Source organism: Pongo pygmaeus, chromosome 7, assembly GCF_028885625.2.
Source record: "Pongo pygmaeus isolate AG05252 chromosome 7, NHGRI_mPonPyg2-v2.0_pri, whole genome shotgun sequence".
Lineage (NCBI taxonomy): Eukaryota > Metazoa > Chordata > Mammalia > Primates > Hominidae > Pongo > Pongo pygmaeus.
Genome location: NC_072380.2, coordinates 112525786 through 112548808, shown reverse-complemented (window position 1 = coordinate 112548808; position 23023 = coordinate 112525786). Strand labels below are relative to the sequence as shown.

At 37.5% G+C, this 23023-nt stretch overlaps 1 protein-coding gene across 30 annotated transcripts in view; it reads left to right on the top strand.

The window, feature by feature from the left end:
• Nucleotides 1-23023, top strand: part of RGS22 (regulator of G protein signaling 22) — a 160982-nt gene that overhangs the window by 10565 nt on the left and 127394 nt on the right. For 28 of the 30 annotated variants that reach the window (XR_008504061.2, XR_010127331.1, XM_054497635.2 and 25 more), the window contains one exon: nt 10628-10690. Coding sequence is in view for 21 of the 30 variants with exons in the window: in XM_063669418.1 (XP_063525488.1) it covers nt 10628-10690 (63 nt within the window). In the remaining 9 variants the exon portion in view is untranslated. Of the gene's footprint in view, nt 1-10627; nt 10691-12153; nt 12264-23023 lie in introns of all 30 variants that reach the window. The other 2 variants (XM_063669416.1, XM_063669415.1) reach the window with 2 other exon arrangements.

Genomic DNA, 23023 nt, shown 5'->3' with positions numbered 1-23023 from the left:
TTTGTAGAGACAGAGTTTCACCATGTTGCCCAAGCCAGTCTCGAATTCCTGGGCTCAAGCGATCCACCCACCTCAGCCTCCCAAAGTGCTGGGATTACAGGCCCGAGCCACTGTTCCAGGCCAAGCTCTGCTTTTCATGGGAAATTTCCTTAAGCTACTCCAGGCCTTCCCGAACTTACTCTTAGTTCCAGCAGGAGGTGAGCATTTCTGAAGCCAGCAAATCTTTTCCCATACTGCTGAAGACTACTCAACAACACGCCACTTACTATTTTAGGTGTTGGCCCCATCCTTGAACTCATGATAGCTTGAAGACTTTAGGCATTCCCTTTCTCTTGGCTTGATTTCACTGTCTCCGAGTTCTCTTATCTTTCATTATTATTCCCCCTTTCTGGCTTCTCTTTTTCTTTTCTCATGAAAGTATTGACCTTCAGGATTCTGTTCTCTGGGCTTTCTCTGGGTGAGCTCCTCTTCTCCTCCTATAGCTTCAGTACCCCTGTTTCGTGGGACTTCCACATCTCCACACCTCCAGGCCAGACACCACTTTTAATGCCAGCTCTGTATAGCCAGCGGGTTATTGGGACCCTTCATCATCTGAATGTCCGTGTCAACAGTCTAAACTGAACTTTTCTCCCCAGGCCCCTCCACACCATGCTGTCTTTCCTCCACTTCTTATTTTGCTTTGTGGTGCCACTGGCCATTCAGTCACTCATATCAAATTCTTTCTTCCCTTTTCTTCATCCCCTGCCTGCAATCATTTACCAAGCTCCTTTCGTAGCCAGATCTTTTTCTCTATCCACACAACTACTGTCTCATTTCAGGCCCCCACCCTGGGTCTGGACTTTGGTAGTAATCCTAACTGATATCATTGCCTCCAATATTCCTTCTGCCAACTCCAGTTTTTCTTTGTCTAAAGCATAAAATTCAACCTCCTGAGCATCAGTTGTATTAGATTACTTCCTATTCCTTTGCTCTGTCTACTTTCAGATTTTTCCTTCTCCTATCACTCTTACCCTGGCTATCAGATTGCTATTAATTTTTTAAATCATTACCATGTTACTAGCTTGCTTAGAGCTTTTATTAATAGCTAATATTTATTGAATGCTAACCACATGCTAGTATTTAGCCTCAAAACAACCCTATTAGGTGGTTATTACTGCCTACATTTCACAGAAGAGAAGGTCGAAGTTCACAGTGGTTAACCAACTGGGCCTGAGGCCACATATCTCATAACTGGTAAAGCCAAAATGTCAAATGCTTTGCTTTAGCCTTCAAAACCTTTTCTATAACTTTTCAGCCTTATTTAACCTTACCTCCCAATGCTTTTCTCTGTGATAAAGACAACATTCTTACTGTTTTTGGTTTGATTTATAAAGTACATCCACATGCTTCCTGCCCCAGCCAAACTATACCCCACTTGTCTCCTTGCCTTTGCTGTCAAATTTTGTCTCAGTTGCCCTTCCCCATCTATTTCACAATCTTGAACATTCTTCAAGGCCCAGCTAATCTCCTCCATGAAGCCTTTCCAACCTAACATCATCCAGACTGCCTGTGAGCTCTGAGCAGCTTTTAGCTGAGAGCAGTTTATAACCAGATTCTCAAATTTATATGCTCAACCAAGTATTGTCTATAGATTAAATAATTAACATGTCTTGCACATGCATTTACCCCTGTTTTTCAAAAGTGTGAAAGTATTGTTCTCATTAATAAATTACATATTCTTAGGAAAAATGTGTCAGGGACCTGTAGTTCCCCAAACTCCATTCTCTCCTTTTCCATAGTAGATATTAGACCCATTGCTATCCCAAATTAAGACTACATTTTCTAGTTTCCCTTGCAGCCAAATGTGGTCACAGAACCAAATTCTAGCCAATACGATGTAGGCAGAAGTGTCCTACTTCTCTGGAGAGCTGATGTTTATAGAGATCAAATAATGGACCCTTAGGTCCCACAGCTAGCAATTAGTTGAGCCACAGTTAGAAGCTGGGCTATTCTAACTTTAATACTTACATAAGTGTAGAAGGAAAGAATGAGCCCTTTTTCTTCTTTTCTGCCGGCTGGAATAAAGTTGTGATGCTGGAGCTAAAGCAGTCATCTTAGATTATGAGATGGATGTGGCATCTTGAGGATGGTGGAGACATAAGATCAGAGGGGCCTGGGTCCCTGGTATTTGGGAAGCCACAATTTCTTATGATTAATGTCTTATGATTACAACTGCTTTTGATTACATGAGAAAAATGCTTTATTGTTTTATTTAAGTAGTTTTTTTTTTTTTTGGTTTTGTGCTCCCGTGTTCATACTAGCTTTTTTTTCATATTGTATTTTCTCAGTGGATCTAAAAGTACAATGCTGTTATGAACATCTGCAAAATAATATTTGAACCTCAACATGGGGTGTTCATCCTCAAAGGATAGAATAAGTCATTTAGAATAAATTATTTGTTTGTCAGGGACACATACCTTGTATATATTTTTAATTTTTTACCTAGGTGTAAGGTGCACATTGAGAAAGTTTAAAGTGAGAGTGAATTACAAAATTTACGCATTAAAATTTAGGGCTGGGCGCAGTGGCTCATGATTGTAATCTCAGCACTTTGGGAGGTCAAGGTGGGTGGATCACGAAGTCAGGAGATTGAGACCATCCTGGTTAACACAGTGAAACCTTGTCTCTACTAAAAATACCAAAAAAAAAAAAAAAAAAATTAACCGGGCATGCCTGTAGTCCCAGCAACTTGGGAGGCTGAGGCAGGAGAATCGCTTGAACCCAGGAGGCAGAGGTTGCGGTGAGCCGAGATCATGCCACCACACTCTAGCCTGGGCAACAAAGCAGGACTCCATCTCAAAAAAAAAAAAAAAAAAAAAAAGAAATTTAGGAGTCACTGTCACTTTAAACTTACAGCTAAAGTAAGGTGTAAAGTACACATTCAGAAAGTTTAAAGTGAGAGTGACTCTTAAATTTTTTTATCATTAAAATAGAGTGCATTAATAGCGAAGATTTAAGCACCTGACTTTTACATTCAAAATAATACCTTTTTCTTGTGCCTTAAAAGTAGTTAGTTTGCAACTATGCAAGTAAGTGTGCCGGGCTTCAAAAAAAGTCTTTATCAAGTCTTCCATCAAAAAATGGAATCCAGGAAAGAAAATTCTTTATGGAGTAAAAACATTGTAGTGTAATGATCTATTTTGTTGAAGGTTTTCTGATTTAGAAAACCCACAGTTTTGTTAACTTTAAAAGTGGATTAAAAGCTGTTTAAAAAAGGAAAAGTTAAAAAAGAGACTACCTTGTAATCTTACCATCAAATTAAGATAAACTTTAGCTTTAAGCAGTATTTACTTGTATTTTAGTTGTTAAAAGTGGTACTCATTTTTAACTAATTTTTAGTCTGTTCAAATTTGTATTTTGTTATTTTTACAGGTTGAATGAAATGATAATAAACATAGGGTATTTCCTAAGCATGAAGACATTCTCATTATTTTAACATACAGTAACATAGTTGACTCTCCATATCCATGGATTCCACATCTGTGGATTCACCCAAACTTGGATTGAAAATATTCAGAAAAAGGCCAGGCGCAGTGGCTCACACCTGTAACCCCAGCACTTTGGGAGGCCATCGTGGGCAGATCACCTGAGTCAGGAGTTCGAGACCAGCCTGGCCAACATGGTGAAACTGCGTCTCTACCAAAAATACAAAAATTATCTGGACGTGATGGCATATGCCTGTAGTACCAGCTACTTGGGGGGCTGAAGCAGGAGAATTGCTTGAACCCAGGAGGTGGAGGTTGCAGTGAGCCCAGATCGTGGCATTGCACTCCAGCCTCGGTGACAGAGTGAGACTCCATCTCAAAAAAAAAAAAAAAAAAAAAATCGGAAAAAAATACAAACTTTAAAAATACAGGATAACAACCATTTACATAACATTTACATTGTATTAGGTATTGTAAGAAATCTAGAATTGATTTAAAGTACATGGGAGGTTGGGTGTAGGTTATATGCAAATACTATGCCATTTTATATGAGGGACTTGAGCATCCCCAGATTTCAGTATCTGTGGGGGGTCTGGAACCAATCCCCTATGGATACCAAGGGACAACTATATAGAATAAAAGTCCATAATTCCAGTCCTCGTAAACAAGACTAGTTACTTGGCAATTAATGACCACTTGGTGGTTTTTTTTCAAATAAAATATGTTAAATTGTACATGATTGGGTTAAATGAACAGTGAGAGCCTACTGGGGCTGACACACTAGGCAGCTTTATATGGACACTGGAAGATAGGGCTAGACCTAAGTACTACCCCTACTTTCTCCTGTTCTTGTTTCTTTAAGAGGTTGCAGAGCTAGGGGCCAGAAGTGTTGTGAACAAGTCTTTAGGAAACTAAGACAGGTCCCAGAGGTCCTTTGTAAAGTGTTATGCTGTTTGAAATTCTTTCATCTCTATGGAATCCTTTACTCTGGGTAGGAATAAAATTCTCTGATGCTTTTTTGGAACTACAGAAACTGTTAACAGTCCCATTGATAAGTTAGTAAATAAGTATATTATTAAGCAATTTTTTCAACGTATGTCCATATTAGACACTACTGGGGACAAACATTGTCATTAGTCCCCAAAGTAGCATACCTTCTGATCAGAGAGATGGCCTTTAATGTGAAACAGTAAAAGGATAAGCAGTTTATAGTTAAGTGTGAGGTTTGAATTAAAAGTACATTGGGATTTAGAGAAGCTTGCCACATCCCCTTTTTACCCGTAAAGTATAGAATGGGAGACAAGGTGACCAAGGGTGTGAGATACTCTCTGCTTTAAATGAGTTTATTGAGTTGTAAGGATCTTTGTACAAGGAGAAAGCCTTAGGGTATTTGTGCCTAATGGATTGTCTTAAGCCTACTAGGTATAATTCAAAGTATTGGATTGGATAAAATTGATTGGATAAAAGGGAGTCTGGGCCAGGCACGGTGGCTCACACCTGTAATCCCAGCACTTTGAGAGGCCAAGGCGGGTGGATCATGAGGTCAGGAGATTCAGACCATCCTGGCCAACATGGTGAAACACCGTCTGTACTGAAAATACAAAAACTAGCTGGGCTTGGTGGCATGCGCCTGTAGTCCCAGCTACTCAGGAGGCTGAGCCAGGAGAATCGCTTGAACCTGGGAGGTGGAGGTTGCAGTGAGCCAAGATTGTGCCACTGCACTCCAGCCTGATGACAGAGCGAGACTCCATTAAAAAAAAAAACAAAAAAAACCCAAAATAAAATAAAAAAATTAAAGTGGGCAGGGGGCGGGGGAGCGTCCAGAGCTTCCTTCACCTTCTCAAGCCTTTTGGGTACTTGTTGAGAGAGAGACAGAGAGAAGGAAAGGGAAGAGAAAAGAGAAGAGAAAAGAAGAAGGAAGAAAGAGGGAAGAAGAAGAGAGAAGAGAGGAGAAGAGAACAGAAACCCGATGGAAAAGTACTTCTGGATAGATACTGATGTAATCTGTGATGATAATCTTTGGAGGATAAAAGCAGAGTCCATACTTTTGCTCCTCATTGCATGAACCACTTTAATATCTTCCTCCTTCAGAGACTTCATTTCTAAGAAAATATAATTTTGCAAACCAGTGGGGATCTGATATATGGGCTTTTGGTTTTCAAATTTCAAAAATGCCTTGATCTAGGCAAGCTATACTTTCAACAAGATGTGTTGTGGAGCTTGTCTCACCTCGCATTCTCTTTTTCTGACCTTTTTCTCTTTTGACAATATCTCTTCTTTTAATTAGTATTATTCGTTAGAGTCTTTTTAAAGCTATTAGTCTTTTCTCTTTAGGTTTCGTGTCCTCAGTGTAATCATTCAGTTATTCAGTAAAAATGTTCTAAACGTTTACTATCTAAAGGCATTGAGAAATTAAAAGAATAAATAGGAAACAGCCCTTTTCCTCCAGTTCACAATCCAGTGGATGAGACATGTAAATAATTATAGTATGAAGTGATAAAGGTTTTTATAGGGGAAATATAGATGACCACTACTCCAGACTTCTGGAGGAGAAAAAAGATAGGTACATGAATAAGGGGGAAAATTTTTCTGGGCAGAATAATCAGCATGTGCCAAGGTGCAGAACTATAAAAAAATTGCTATGACCACAGCGTGTAGTATGAGATAAGGCTGGACAGTGGGCAGGAGCCAAATTGCATTCACCATAAGCCCTTTTTGTGGTAGAAAAGGGTTGGAGATTGGGGGAACAAATGGATTCCTTGTATTAAATGAGGTGTGGCTAGGAAGACTGACCCATAGGGTGGTGTGGATAAGAAGGAATAGGAAAGATGAGGTTTGGCATATGATGGACAGGACGGTGAACCAGAGGTCAGTCCTTTAGTGGACAGGATTCCAGAGTAGTAGTCAGAAGATGGTCAGATAACCAGGAATTTATTCTAGAGGCAACGATGCTGATTTGAGAATCTGATATTTAATACACAGAAGGCTAAGAAGCCTGTCCATAACGTGCAGAGAAACTTGATCTTATTTCCTTGTACATAAAGCTCCCCTCCAAACATTTTACTAGGAAAAAATTCAAACATATAAGAATTAAAAGAATTGTATAGTGAACACTGATATACCTACCACTAAGATTTCACAATTTTTGTTACATTTGCTTTTTCACACAGCTGTCCTATCTCATCATCCATCCATCAGTCCATCTTATTTTTTTGTGCATTTCAAAGTAAGTTACAGACATTGATAAACTTCACCTCTAAATACTTCGTGAGTATCATGAACTATTATAATATTCAATATTAGTTTATGATTCTTTTGTTGATGCACAATTTATACACTGAAATGCAAACATTTAAAGAATAATTTGGTGAGTTTTGACAAATGTATACACTTGTGTAATCCAAACTCCAATGCATACGTAGAACATTTTCATAGTCCTAGAAAGTTCTTCAAGCTCCTTCTCAGTTGATACTTGCCCCCATTCCCCAGAGACACCTACTATGCTGTCTTGCTTTCTGGCCTCTCTTCTTTGCTCATGTGTTCATCTGTGTCCTCAGCATTATTGTCCCTCATATTTATATTACTAAATACAGAATTTGAAGTTATTTGAAATGCATTTCAAATGCCATTTTTCCCACTTGAGTCTCTTCTGATTCATCTTACCAGATAACGTCTTTCCTTCCTTTGGAAGAAACAGTTTATATTGTAATTCCCTTATGGCATGTATCATATTCTTTCTTGAACTGTAGTTTTTTTGTCTGTATCTTATTTCCTCTTCCTTGTTTATAGTGTCTTTGTATATCTTGCATCTTTTAGAGTTGTAAAGAAATTGGTCTGGGTGTGGTGGCTCATGCTTGTAATCCCAGCACTTCGGAAGGTCTAGGTGGGAGGATTGCTTGAGCCCAGGAGTTCAAGACCAGCATAGGCAATATAGTGAGACCCTGTCTGTACCAAAAAAAAAAAAAATTTTTTTAAATTAGCTAAGCGCCTAAGTGACAGAGCAAGACCCTGTCTAAAAAAAAAAAAAAAAAAAAAAAAAAAAAAAAAAAAAAATTGTAGTTCATCTGATTTGAAGGTGCAGCAAAATAACTTTAAGCAAAACATTTTACCTGCCATAATTAGCAAGCACACATAAACTATTTTGTTAACCCACTTTCAGTAAGACATTTGAGAAGTTTGGACTAAAAATGGAAAAGCTGACTTCATTTTCACAGATGGAACACCTGTAATACATGAAAAAACAGGTTTCAAGAGTACATTCAATTCTGAAGAAGTGTTCCTACCTTCATTCAACAGAGAATCTGTGTTGCAAATTTTGCAGTCAGGCTTATGGAATGATGTAATGGAGGAAATGATTGTAACTCAGTTTTCTTCTTGATTGTACCATTAACCATCACCAGTTTATTGATTATTTGGAAGATGTTAAACCTAAGCATAGAGACTTAGAGCATTTTAATATAGCCAAGTAATGGGATTGTGGAAACTCTTTGAGAGTAACTGAGCTACTTCTTCAGCTCAAGGCCTTAATTTTTTTTTTTTTTTTTAATTAAAGGGTTTGTGGTGTAAAGGGCTTATCAGATACTCATGGGTTTACAAGACTGCTTACTGATGTGACAAGATATTTTGAACACATTGAACTAGAAACTGCAGTGGGAAAATAGGATCCTTTATTTACTAGGAGAAGGACAAGCCTTTCCACTCAAGTGCCACATGTGGGTTGAGCAGATCGCACTTGGAGGCAACACTTATTTCCCGTTGTGGAGCTACGCAATATCAATGGAATTGCTGAGGTTTAATATTGATAGAAATTAAGGCACAATTTTAGAAAAGAAATAATTGATTTTGATGTATTCGATAATACCTGAGGTTTTCATAGTTTTCTGAGAGTGCAAACCAAAGGATATGACTGAATGCCTAGGAAATGTCAAGTCACCAAGGGGTAAGGGCAGTGCTACTGCTGCCACCTGAGAACTCTTATCAGTCCGTGGTGAGATGAGCTGAGCTCAGCAATCTAGAGTAAACTTTTAGAACCTTTATGGCAGTTTGACAGAGTATATTTATATCTGTTGAATTTAATAACAAAAAATTGGGATTGCAATATGTATCTTTTATTTCATTTTCTAATTATTCATTCAAAGTTATCTATCTGAAATACGTTAAGGAAAAAAACAACAACAAAACAGGGCTGAGCATGGTGGCTCATGCTTGTAATCCCAGCACTTTAGGAGGCCGAGGCGGGCAGATCACTTGAAGCCAGGAGTTCGAGACCAGTCTGGGCAACATGGTGAAACCTTGTCTCTACAAAAAAATACAAAAATTAGCCAGGCACGGTGGCATGTGCCTGTAGTCCCAGATACTCAGGAGGCTGAGGCACGAGAATCACTTGAACCCAGGAGGCGGAGGTTGCAGTGAGCTGAGATCACGCCGCTGCACTCTAGCCTGGGTGACGGGGCAAGACCTTGTCTCAAAACAAAAACAAAAATAAAACGGGTATCTCATCTCAGACAGTTCATTGAGTTAGAATCTTTTAGAAGTGCAAGACATCTGGAAATGAACATATGAATCTGAAAATTAGAAATTTCAGGCAATGTGGCAATTCTAGGCAATACGTCCACCTGGTGCAATGAAATACATATTCTGTATTATGGCTAAAAATTAAAAATGAAATGTATACTTTAGAAAAACTAACAAGGGATTGTATTGCACTACTGTAAATTATTTAAGCTATTCACTGTTCACATCTGTGGATTTTTGATCATGTGATCCAGTACTGCCAAATTTGACCACCCTTATTGTAGCACAATGCCTTCTACCCAGAATTCACATGTTTTCTCATAAGAATTAGCAAAAACTAGATAGTCCACTAAATACAGTTGGAATTATTAAATTAACTTTGAAAGGTAAAGTTTGATAGGTTATTAAGTGCCTTATAGCTTCCCCCAAAAGGATATCTGCCTTGTTCTGCTTTGTTAGACTTTGCCAATCAGGACTTTCTTTGAGCACATGCTACTAAGGTACTACTACTAAGGTAGTAAATTTATTAAATCCTTAGTTTGTTGTTATTTTAATCAGTTGAAATTTTTAGAAAACTAAACCTTTTGTTTTAAGGTTTCTAGTAAGTTTCTTGATATAAATTCTATAAGTGATTGTTTATAACTCTCTTCTGATGCTGCAATTACTTAAAGAAATTACCCTGAAAATCTACTTTCCAAAGTAGATGCAATATGCTATAGTGTCTTCCTTATAGCACTATATACTTCAATAAATTTTTTAAAATTGGCCAGTATAAAAAGAAAGTAATCAGCCATATGGAAATAATAGCATTGTGTCATATTGTTAACTTTCATGTTAGATTTGCAAAATTGAAGTATAGTTATGAATAACAAAATAAACACATGTACCATACAACAGTATGCCATGATGTGCTTTTGACATAATGGAAACAATTACTAATAAAATAAGGTGTCTTATGATTTGGAAGAGAAATTTTGTTCTTGGCAGTGGCTTTTCAATTTTGCCAATTTGAAAAGTGGCTATGTTGGTGGATGAGATAGTTATGGAAAAAATGTATACAATCTTTATTCTTAGAACACATGCATTGTCAAACGTTCCTCATGCAAAAGTGAAGCAGGATCCAGATTTAAAAATGTACCCCATTCTGGGGTGGGGGGACAGTAGAACATTTTCTTCACTTCTTTTATCACTTTCACTGGGCAATTCAAGAAATTTACACTCTCAATTTCATTTGGGCTCCAGACACTGCTGCTTGTTGACTCTGCCTTTATTTTTATGATATATATATATATTTTAATAAGTCTGTGTGAAACTTACCATGTGGTGGTATTATTTTGTATTTGTTGATGTTTCATTTAAGTGTTGTGCTATATTTTTCATGTGTTCTGTTTTCCAACTAAATATAGTAGCAAAGTGTTTTAAGAGTATGCCCCCTTCTGTTTTCTTATTTTTTCCTTTCAGAGATTGGAAGGAGACTATAAAACACCATAAACTGTGTTCGGTTTGTAGTGAGAGTTCACTATTGACTGACTAAAAGAGATTTGAAGATCTACGTGATAATAAATTCATAGCAGAATTAGAGAATAATATAGGCATGATTTAAAACGTGTAATTATAATACTGTGTTTTTATGTTTTTTTTTTTTGCAGGAAGATTCTCTGGCAACAGATGATTTCCTTGTAGACTACTTTAATGAATTCCTAAGCCTTCCAGTGAGTTTATTATTATGATCTATTGAATATATATTATCAAAGCAAAATATTTTAATCACTGGGTTATCTTGTGAAACCAATTTATCAGGGATAATGCTTTTTAAAAAAATATTAAAGCATTTAGGTAAAGGTTTTATCTTTTTACGTAGTTAATCATTTGGATTTGAATCATATTTAGAAATTATTCTTATTGAAGAAATCTGGAGTTTTCCTAACCATTACAAAGCATTCTGTACAAACTCTGGTTCAGCTGTATTTGGCACCATGTTAGGCTTTTTTTTTTTTTTTGAGACAGTGTGTTGCTCTGTCGCCCACGCTGGAGTGCAGTGGTATGATCACGGCTCTCTGCAGCCCCAACTTCTCAAACTCAAGCGATCCTCCTGCCTCCCAAGTAGCTGGAACTTCAGACATGTGCCATGATGCCCAGCTAAGAGACTTTTGACAGAGATAATAAGGACAAAATATCAAAAAAGTCAAGGAACTAATTTTTTGCTTTCAAGCAATTATTTTCATCCTCTTGGATAGATCTTAAAGTGGAATTTGTATTTAAGGCAACTAGAGTTTTATATCAGTAGTAAATAGGACTTGGCACACTATCGTTGGTGTAACATAGATTGATACCAATTAATAGTTTCAGTCATAGACAGCAGTAACATGTATTGTGAGTATTAAGGGATGTCCTAGTCCATATAGTCTATGCTGCTATAACAGAATAACTGAGATTGGGTAGTGTATAAGGAATGGAAATTTATTTGGCTCACAGTTCTGGAAGTTGAAAAGTCCAAGATCAAGGGGCTGCATCTGGTGAGGGCCTTCCTCCCACATCATGCCATGGTAGAAGGGCAAACAGAGATTAAGAGAATGAGGGAGAAAGAGGGGCGCTGACCTCACTTTTGTAACAAACTTTAAACAAGTTTTATAACACTCTCTTGATAACCAACCCACTCTCAAGATAACAACATTAATCCATTCAGGAGAGCAGAGCCCTTATGACCTAATCACTTCTTTTTAGGCCCCACCTCCCAACACTGTTGCATTGGGAATTAAGTTTTCAACGCATGAAATTTGGGGGACACATTCAAACCACATCAAGGAATTGGGGAAAAGTGAAATGAGGGGTCATAAAAAGACCTATCTTGCTGTATGAAAATAAAGTTAATAAGGAATTCTGGTTAAAAGACATATAAGAAAAGGTTTTTGCTATTGTGTTATGAAACTGTTTTCCAGGGAAAATTTGAAACATTAAAAAAAATCACAAGTAATTTTAAAGGGAGTGTACCATGAAAGTGAAGTCTCTTAAAGCCTAAACACTGGAAATACCTTTGAAAGGAAAGTACTATTCAGTACTTTCTTGTGTAGATTAGTTTTATATATTATATATATATGTATCTATGCATGCATGCATGTTTGTTTTGTGATTTTTTTTTTCTAAAATAATTTTGTACTCTCTCTATTGGGCATAGCTAGGTCTCTGGACCCATTATGGAAGTTAGATTGACACACCAAAGCTCCTGCTTCCTTTCCAAGAACAAGCCTGAGCAACACCACAGGATATTCAAGGAGTTCTTGTTTGGTCTGACTCTTTAACTTTTGTTGTCCAGTTGTATATTATATAAGACCCAGTAGCATGACAAAATTGCCAGAATTTTGCTTTTCCAGGTTATGTAGTCTTTCCTGTGGGCTCTGCAATCTCCACTCTCCCTCCAAAACAAGTACATTTTTGTGAAATTTTAAATAGAAAAATCTCTATATAGATCTAATGTCGGTTTCTTAACATTTACATTTCAGTGTCTTGGGATTTGTGATTACATCGACTTGTTTTGGAAAAGAAATAAATTCTCTTAACTTTCTTTTTCAAAAAATCTATTTTAGGTTATAGAAATGACATAATATTATAGACAGTTTACCAAAAATGTGATAATCCTGCCACCCAGTCAGAATAGACATTGCCATTTTTCTGTTTCCTTTTAGACTTTAGGTGACATGACAGTGTGATTTCGATTGAATTTTATGTAGTAATGTTTTTATCCCTCCTGAGCAAGACCTGAAGTTTGACCCCTTTGTGTGTCCCAAGCACTGACCTGGGCTGCCTTTTTCCTGTTTTCCATCTCTCCAAATCCTTCTGTTTTTACCTCCTCTTTTTTTTTGAGTTCCTCTTGTATCTACATTCGGGATCACACAGTCTACCAATTAATTACCCATTCTTCACATTACAAGACAAGAGAAGAGAAAATGTTGTCACGGGTTTTCAAAAAAGAATCTGGGGACAGGGAGGAGAAGGAATGATGTATTCTCAAACTAAGTGTCTGGCAGAATTCTAGAACAGATTAGTGATGTTTGGTTTATGAGCACTTAGCTAAGAATTAGAAGCCAGTATGGGTTTACTGAGAGTAAGTATGCCAAACTAATCTTTCTTTTTTTGGATAGTTATAGACTGGTATTTTAGGGAACCATAAATTAATGTATTATGATTTCAATAAAGTATTATAAAAATAATAAATTGAATCATGTTACTTCCTGCTCTGTTCAAAACCCTGTCTAGGGACTTCTCATTACACTAAGAATAAAATCCAGAATCCTATGTGATCTGGCTCTTGCTATCTCTTGATCTTTATTTTCTACTTATTTTCTCTACTTACTTTCCAACCTGACTGACTTTTTTTATGCTTCTCAAACATGAGTATGCCAAATGTACTCAGGGTCTTTCTACCTGGCATGCTCTTCTCTGAGATACGTGTATCACTTTCTCCCTGACTTAAATCCCTTCTGTTTAGAAAGCCTTCCCTAACAACCCTATCTAAAATAACAACCTCAACACATGCTCCACTTATAGTGCTTTGTCTCCAAAGACCTTATCATTATCTGTGAAATTAGTTTTCAGATATTTGAACTGGTTCACTAGCCGTAACCAGCAGGGGTTGATTTTTAATAACCTACAGACTGAATTCCAAATTTGCTAGTATACAATTCAAGACTGTTCGTAATTTGGCTTCAACTTAATCTTTCTACCTTTATATCTCATTTCACATTACTTTTGCCATCCTGCATACTCTTTCCTGCCTCCGCTAGCCCACCAATCCACCTTGACCACACTTATTCTTCCCATGCTCAAATCTCACCATGTAATTGTTGGTATTAGGAGTGAGAGAACTGTGTTTGATTCCAGCTTTTCCACTCTTACCAGCATGATCTTAGAAACCTTGCTTAATTAATTCCCCAATTTCTTTCTCTGTGAAGAAATATGACTATCTTACAAGATTATTATCAAGTGAGGTAATGTATATTAAGCACCTGGCATAGGTTTAGTGCTTCACTTTTCTTTTCCTTCACTAATTAGACTATCTCATCCTCCATTCCTGCAGCATAACAGGCAATCACTCTTTAATGGGATTGGTGGATGGTCAATCTAGAGGATAATCTTATGTGCCAAACAAATCTGTCATTGGCTTTGCCTTTTTAAAACTCTTTTTATCAGAGACTTGGATGAAAAGTTGCAAGTTCCAGTATTAGGTCACTCATCTAGTAAATAATGGTCCACACAGGTTCAGATAACTTTTGATTGTCCCATCATGCTATGATGTCTATAGAACTGGTAGCAGAGGAGTAAACTAATGATTTGGATAAGACAATCTGGTCTTGCTCTTATCCCAATAGTGTGAAATGGACCAAAACAAACAAAGCTAATGTGGTTTTAGGGGTCATTAATAGAAATGTAGTCAAAATCAAGAAAAATATTAGTCTGGAGCACAGAAAGCACTCAATAAATGTTTCTTTGAATAGGGTTGAATTGTCAGACTGCACTTAGACTGTTGTGTTCCATTTTTGGTGCCATATGTTAAGAGTTGCTCTGCCAAACCAGACTCAGGGAGACTTAGCCAATGATCACTCTGGAAACCATGTCAAATGAAGGGTTGAAAGAAGTTTGGTGTTTAACCTGGCTTGGGAATGGGTGGCAGGGGTGAAATGGAGTAGTCCCTTTCAAATATTTTACGATTTGATTGGGGAAGAAGGGTTAACATATTCTGTGAAACTAGAGTGCAGAACCACGGCCAGCATTTATGAGAGAAATTGATTTGATTTTCACTCACCATAAGAAGGAACTTTAGAATTTGTTTTCTAACAATTAAATGGGCTGACTTGTGAAGGAGTAAACTTGGAGGCATTCAAGTAGAGGTTAGAAAATCATCTTATGAGAATATCGTGTGTGTGTGTGTGTGTGTGTGTGTGTGTGTGTGTGTGTGTGTATCTCTATGTATATATATCTATGGTGGAAGATTGGACTTTCTTGACCAGAGAAAATTTCCTTCTCTGTTTATTTTATCTCAGGAGCTACATTGTAAATTTCCTGGGGCAAGGACAGGTCTTTTCTGTATCTCCCAAAGCTTCTTGATTATGATTCTGTTTTTATTTCAACATCTTCCATGTAAGATCCTTAATATAAACAAGTAAACCTTCTAATCTTTTCTCCTGCCTCCTTTCTTCACCCACTTCCACCCTCAGCCCCCACCAAAAGCAATAGCCTAAGCCCTAGAGCGTAGATATAGACTATAGGGCCCTTAGGTCATCTCTGAGATGACTTCTGAGACTTTTTCCTTATCTGTAATGACATGCCCAAGGTCCCATAACTGGATTGTGGTAGAAATGGGCCTAGGAATCAGGCATTCTGGCCCCTACACTATTTCTTTCCATTACACCATTGTACCCTTGGGACACATTGTAAGATCCTGAAACTTGTGGCTGGTAGCCTGCCTCCATGTTATTTTTTGATGAGGGGAATCCAGGACAGTTGCTGCTATTATAAATGATTATGGCACTTTCCAAATCCTAGCTTTCATAACTTCATTCCGTTTGTTCTTGTGCCAAGTTCACATTCAGATATTGTTTTCATTTGGTGTCTGGGAGGTTTTTTGCTGTCAACTCTTTATGGACAAGTGTTTGCTTATTAAGTTTTCTTCTGTGCTATAGTGTGAAAACATTTTTTGCCTTTTGGCTTTGTTTTGTGTGTTTTATGCTTAGTGACTGTTGTGGGATTGAGTAGATGAGCCCACATAGATTTAGGTTGGTCCTATGTGGGTGGTTTCAAATGTTTGTGACATTTATAGTTTGCAGAAGCTGAAGGGGTGGCCTGTTCTATACCCTCCTCGCAAGGATAGGTATGTCATGTGTTTGCCAGACCATGCTTAGCTATGTGCTGTTGGAATTTTACCATAACTTCTTTTTTTGGACTGATTCTCCACACTTTTTAAAATCTGTAAACAATTATAATTTCTTGCAGCTTTATGAAGGAGTTATATGCTAGATGGACTGTTGTGGGGGGCCAGTGGGGAGAGAGAGAGTATATTTTGGAGGAATGCATGGGATGAAGGGGGATGAAGGGTTTGGGTCTTCTCTTGCCAAAATCTAAATACTCAGAAATTGATTTTTACAGGTGTTGATAAAGCTCTAGGAAACTGCTTGGTTCAGTGTTTATACCTCTGGGTGTTTTGATAAGACTTGTAGCTCAAAAATACAGCACTCAAATTACCTAACTCATTTATTAACTAAGGATATTTTCTATACATTTTATGTGGCACATTATTCATTCCATCCCATTGGTGATTATGTCTAGTAAACAGTTTATGGTTAAACATCTAAAATGACAATAAAGCTTAGATTAAAAGAAGTTGTTATTGGTAACTGACTTGTTACATTCAAGTAGTCAGATGTTTTCCATTCACTGACTAGGGATGCATGTTTAAAATATAGCTTTGGAGCTCAATTAGTAAAGACAGAGTTGGAGCAGAGATGAACATGTATTAAATTAACCTAGTCATTAGTTTTTAATTTAAATACTGTTCAGCTAAATAATTTGGCACCCGGTAAGTTTCACTGGTGCTGGGCTGGCAGTTTAAGTACGTCACTAATTATTCACAGGTTTTTTTTCTCTCCCCTTTTCAAAGAAATGTGGAACCAGCAATTTACTCTGGTAAAAATATTTTCATGCACTTGCTTTTTCTGTGAAAATATTTTTCACACATGGATGACTAGTACTACAAAGTTAGCTTTCACCACCTTCAGGTCAATTCATTTTGGAATATTTGGAAAATGATATCCTTGAAATAAGAAAATTAAGTAAGGAAAAGAGCAGTCTGTAACAGCTTGTGGAGGATTGGGTTTGAGGCTTAAACTGAAAGTTTTTCCTGTTATATGATTTAAGGTTGAGCATTCTCTAAATCAGCCAACTTAGCATTTTGGAGAAAAGACTTTCTACATCATTCATTTCTGTCTCCCATACCCTATGTGTCTTGTATTGTTACTACTAAACTATAGAAGTTTTGTAGATAAGCTTAGAAATGGTTAAAACAAAGGACTTGATGTTTAAGAGAGCTTCTTTTTAAGCAAACAACAGGAATTTGGGTACTAATGAAAGACCAGGGCTCTTTCTCCTGGGTATGAAACACAGACGGCTGGCACCACCTCATATACGAATACCCATGAGAGTCAGCATGAAGTAACCAACAGAATGTGGCTTTGCAGTTTGTCTTCATCTGGATTCTGCCTCTCCTCAGCTAAAAACTCTTCAGTGGCTCCTTCTTGTTGTAAAGCAGTGATTCTTAAACATGTTCATGCGTTAGAATGATCAGAGGGCTTGTTAAAACTCAGAATGCTGAGCTCCTTCCCGAGATTTTGTTATACGGAGGGGACCGATAAGTTGCTTATCTTTCTTTTTTCTTTTCAACTTTTATTTTAGATTCAGGGGTGTACATGTGCAGGTTTGTTACCTGGGTATATTGCATCATGCTGAGCCTTAGGATATGAATGATCCCTTCACCTAGGTACTGAGCATAGTACCCAGTAGTTTTTCAGGCCCTATCTCCATCCTTCCCTCTCCCATCTAGTTGTCCCCAGTGTCTATTGTTGCCATTTATGTCCGTGAGCACTTGATGTTTAGTTCCCACTTATAAGTGAAAACATATGGTGTTTGGTTTTCTGTTCCTGTGTTAATTTGCTTAGGAGGGAATTTGCATTTCTAACAGGATCTCAGGTGATGGTGGTATTGCTGATCTAGGAACCACACTATGAGAATCATTGGTTCAACAGTGTAAGTTGAGGGTTACAGCATATGATAGTAGGTCCTCAATGAACTCATCCTTTCTCTCCAGTCTTATTTCTGCTATTCTCCCTTAAAATATTAAAGTTGAATATGTCTCACTGCTTGCAGTTCACCAAATGTAACCTATTATTTTGTGCTCTTGTATCTTTTATTTTTATTTTTAATTTTTGTGGGTACATGGTAGGTGTCATGCTCCTTTATCTTGATGCATTGGCTATTACTTTTGTGAATTCACCTCTTCTCCCTTGTCTACCTGACATTGCCTGTTCATTCTTAAAATTCAGCTCTAGCAGCCCACTTTCCCTATACATCTTCCTTAATTTCTAGAATATATTAATAGTTAATGAATCCTTCTGTGCCATCACATTACTTTGTACGTTCTTCTATTGTGCTTGTTCTGTGTTAAACTGGAGTTCAATATACATCCATTCCTATTCAAATTGAGCTACTCATGTTCTGCAGAGAGAGTGAGGTTTAAAGAGTGACATGAAGAGTGATTTAAAGAGTGACAATGATTTTGTCTGTTGTACCAGTCTATGTATATGTGCCCTGGAGAGGGAGTGAGATGGAAGATGAGAAACTGCCATTCCATCAATGAGTGTCATCCTTCCTGCCTCTTACAGTATGTTGTCATATCATCATGCGAAGGGTGATTCTAGTGTTAAACATACATATTTTGTGTACAGCGTGAGCTTTAAATACAAGTCCATCCCTTCATCCAGTCCCTAACTGAAGAATCAGTGACCCATTTCAATCCAGAGGAACAACTGACTCATGAACTTTTTGAGAACATTGTTGAAGACAACTTTATGGATGTTTTCAAGATTTCAAGGGATAATCTTGACTAAATATGATTTCACCTTATGTGCTGACTTTCATATCCCTTCCCCTCATAGGATGGGTCTTTATTGCCTATTTATATTTACTTATCTGTCTTCCTCTCCTGGATTATGTGTGCTCTGAGGCAGGATCTGTGTCTTTTTCATTTCATTTGGGGCCTTGTGGAGGATGCCCTGTATTGGCTCACTCAATATATTAAATAGGATATTATGATGATAATAATAATTAAATACTTATTGAATAAATGAATGAGCTAACAAAGGAATAGTGGGGCTGAGTGATCTTACTAAAGAGCAGAAGATATAGACTTTTTTCCTGGAACGTCTATCATGGACCGATGGAGTATCAAACATGGAAAGCACCTTGGATTTATCTAGTTACAACTTCTTTTTACTGATATGTCTCAGTAAGGCAGTGATTTGCCCAACATTTCTTTCATTTTTAATCATTCTGCTTATCTTTCTCTGGATAGTTTCTAGTTTAGCCAAATCCCTTTTAAAGTGTGATAACCAGACCAGACATAATATTCTAGTATTACTACCCTTGTCACTGGGGACATATTTGCCCTTGGCATTTGCATTTACACAAGTTTTAATTTATTTCGGTATTTTGTTGACTCTTCATCATAGACAAAAAATGAAAGATCATGTACTTGTTCCTTCAAGGGCAGAAATAATGTTTTATTCATCTTTGTATCCTCTAGGTTTAGGGCAATAATTGGCACTTGGTAATTCAAACATTTTGCTATTGGTAAAATGCATTACTGAGAGAAGCTTTGAAACAGTTGTTTGCCACTTTTATCATCTTAGCATCGTAGTGCTTTTAAGGACCTTCTAGGATCTAAGCTAATGCATGGCTTTTCAAATACAAAAACACTTATTTACCCCCGGAAAGATCTCTGTTCTATTATAATTAATTCCATAGAAAGAAATTCTTAAGTTTAAAAAGTATAAACATTTTTACATATACATTCACATTTCTTTTTTTATAATAAATAGAAACATTGAATACCATTTTATTATAAACATAATTCCAATTTTCCTTTTGTTGTTTTTACTGTGCTGTTTCTGTAAAGTACTTCTTTTTGACCGTTCCTCTCCTCACTTTCATGTACTTACATACACTTTCTTCCTTAGAATGGATACACTGCCTTTTTGCCTACTAACTCCGTTCAGAATTCAAGTATTTTTGTAAGTGCATACGAGTAGCACAACGTAAATCACACATGAAATTGTAGCTGTAAGGAGTCTGAGAAATAAAGTTTTTACTTTTCCAGGCTTTGCATTTCAGGAGGTTGGAATGGATCCTGAGTGAGCCAGTCCACAGCATCCACAGTAAGCCTTAACTAAAATTATGTGGCTGGGTGTGGTGGCTCACGCCTGTAATCCTAGCACTTTGGGAGGCCAAGATGGACGGATCATGAGGTCAAGAGATCAAGACCATCCTGGTCAACATGGTGAAACCCCGTCTCTACTAAAAAATAGAAAAATTAGTTGGGCGTTGTGGCGCCCAGCTACTTGGGAGACTGAGGCAGGAGAATCGCTTGAACTCGGGAGGCGGAGGTTGCAGCAGTGAGCCAAGATCGTGCCACTGCACTCCAGCCTGGCAACAGAGCAAGACTCTGTCTCAAAAAAAAAAAAAAAAAAAGAAAGAAAAGAAATTACACGGTCAGTTCTAGGTTTAAAGCAGTTGCATAGTCATAACTCCAGAGTTCTGTTGTAAGCTCATTAGGGGACTTGCTGTAAAGCCATGAAGAGTTCATTTAGGCTTTCTCAGCTGCAGTTTTGCTTTTTATGTTAAATATAAAAGTAATTGTTGGCTGGGCACAGTGGCTCATGCCTGTAATCCCAGCACTTTGAGAGGCCAAGGCGGGTGGATCACGAGGTCAAGAGATTGAGACCATCCTGGCCAACATGGTGAAACCCCATTTCTACTAAAAATACAAAAATTAGCTGGGCATGGTGGTGTGTGCCTGTAGTCCCAGATACTCAGGAGGTTGAGGCAAGAGAATCGCTTGAACCCAGGAGGCAGAGGTTGCAGTGAGCCGAGATCACGCCACTGCACTCCAGCCTGAGGACAGAGCAAGACTCAGTTTCAAAAAAAACCAAAAGTAATTGGTAACTACCTGCTTTAAATCCTGCCCTGGCCCCTGCATGTGACGGGGACAGTATCCCATTCAGAGAGTTAGTAATTTTTACATAAAACCTGGTTGCGGTGTGATAGCAGTAGCTCTGAGATAACAGCCGGTCTCCCCAGAGTGTGGTGATGGTTCTGCTTCTGGAATGTGAGCGGCCAACCCCACCAGCTCATGAGCTGGCAAGCAACCATTACATCTTCCAGACTGCTCCAGAACCTTTCTAAAACACAGATTAGAAGTAACTATGTTACTTTCCTACTTAGGGTGTTCATGTGCCTCCCTGTTTCCTAGAGGGTTAAGATAAAGCCTGTACTTCTTAAAATGGCATGCAAAGCCTTTCATGATCTGGTTATACTGTGTTATCTACTTCAAGTCTTTTTTCTCTGTTCCTTAAACTATTCCAACTACGGCTATTCTTGTTGTAATCCGGCTGCGTAGAGTTACCCACATACACCATGTTGCTTCATGCCTCTGTGCCTTTACTAGTAAAACCAGGGTAGATAAGAGTATAGGCTTTGGAATCAAAACGCTTTGTTTGAATCACAGCTACCCTAACTTCATAGGATTATTGCTTAGCAAAGTACTTGGTGTAGGGAAGTGGTCAGTACACACTAGTTTTGTCATATGTGAGGCAGTGTATTAAAGAGGAAATACTCTGTCTTTGAGACCAGACAGACTTGTTTCCATAATCCTGATCGTCTAGCACTTTATAGCTCTGAGTCCATGGACCACCACTTAGCCATCCCTACCATCAGTTTTTTGTAAAGAGCTATGTCAGGAATGTGGAAGGATTCAAGAGAGGGCTTTTAAAGTGTCCATCACGACCTTTAACCCAAGGGAATTAATGCAGGAACAGAAAACCAAATACCACATGTTCTCACTTATATGTGGGAGCTAAACATTGAGCACACATGGATGCAAAGAAGGGAGCAATAGACCTACTATTGTAGGGGCCTACTTGAGGATGGAGAGTGGAAGGAGAGTGAAGATTGAAAAACTACCTATTGAGTGTTATGCTGCTTACCTGGGTGACAAAATTATCTGTACACCAAACCCCTGCAACATGCAATTTACCCATGTAACAAACCTGCACATGTACCCCTTAAACCTAAAATAAAAGTTGGAAAGAAAAAAATAAAGTGTCCATCACACGCCTAGCACATGATAGACATTCAGTAAATAGTCCTTATCATCTTCTTTATTTCTGCCAACTATACCTTAACTACTCACTACTACTAAGTGAGATTGATTACTAGGGTCTTGGAGTATCAATAGCCCCTTCTAATTTTTTTACTTGAGCACTTTTTACTTGATTAGTAGGAAATGTTTTATTTATCCATTGAACTAACTAATTAACATTCTTTGCTTTGGATTATCACAGCTTTGTGTTCCTCTGTCTACCAGGTCAGAGGGTAGGAGGCAAAAAAAAAAAAAAAAAAAAAAGAAAGGAAAACAATAAAAGTCAAGCTTGTTCTCTTGTTCCATGGATACTCAGAACTAGAAGAAATGTTTTCCAGATGGTCTTTCACTTTATACAGCTTAATTTCTCCTACCCCCATTAATATTTGATGTCATTCTCTACCAAGTTTAATTAATTTCGTTTCTCCAACCAGATAAATCTGATCTGCGATATCAGCAGACTCTTTTTTCTCTTTAGTTCAGTGATAGCATAGTTTAGGGATGGTATTTATGTCATTTAGATAAATGGTGCCTGTTTGAATCCCATGTTTGAAAGACAGATGCAGTTGGCAACTAATGAAATATATCTATCGAAGAAACTTTATATGCAATTTATGGCTAATTCTTTCTTACTCATTGAGCAATACTTATCATTTTGGGAGAAACTCTTAGTCCTAAGGCTTTTGAGACTGTGGACTGACATTCGTCTTGAACTGTATCATCCATGTACTTTAAATTCCTCAGAAGGGTAGACAGTCAGACCTTAGAGATGTGATATTATCTGACATTAAAATTTAAATATATATATATGTACACACACACATATATACACATACTTCTAGTTCCAATTTTACTGTGAAATTCTGCCACTTTTTAAATTATGACTATAGTATATCTAGCAATCTGTTAGTAAAACTTGAATTAATGTTCTACTTAGAACACTTACTGATCCAAGGGGAAGAATTTAATGTCTTCTACCACTTGCCTAAGCATGTATAAGTTAATCTACATGAGTAGTCAGTTCACTGAAAGTACCCTAAAATAAATGAATATTCTGAAAAAGGGACCTGATTCTAGATTTGGA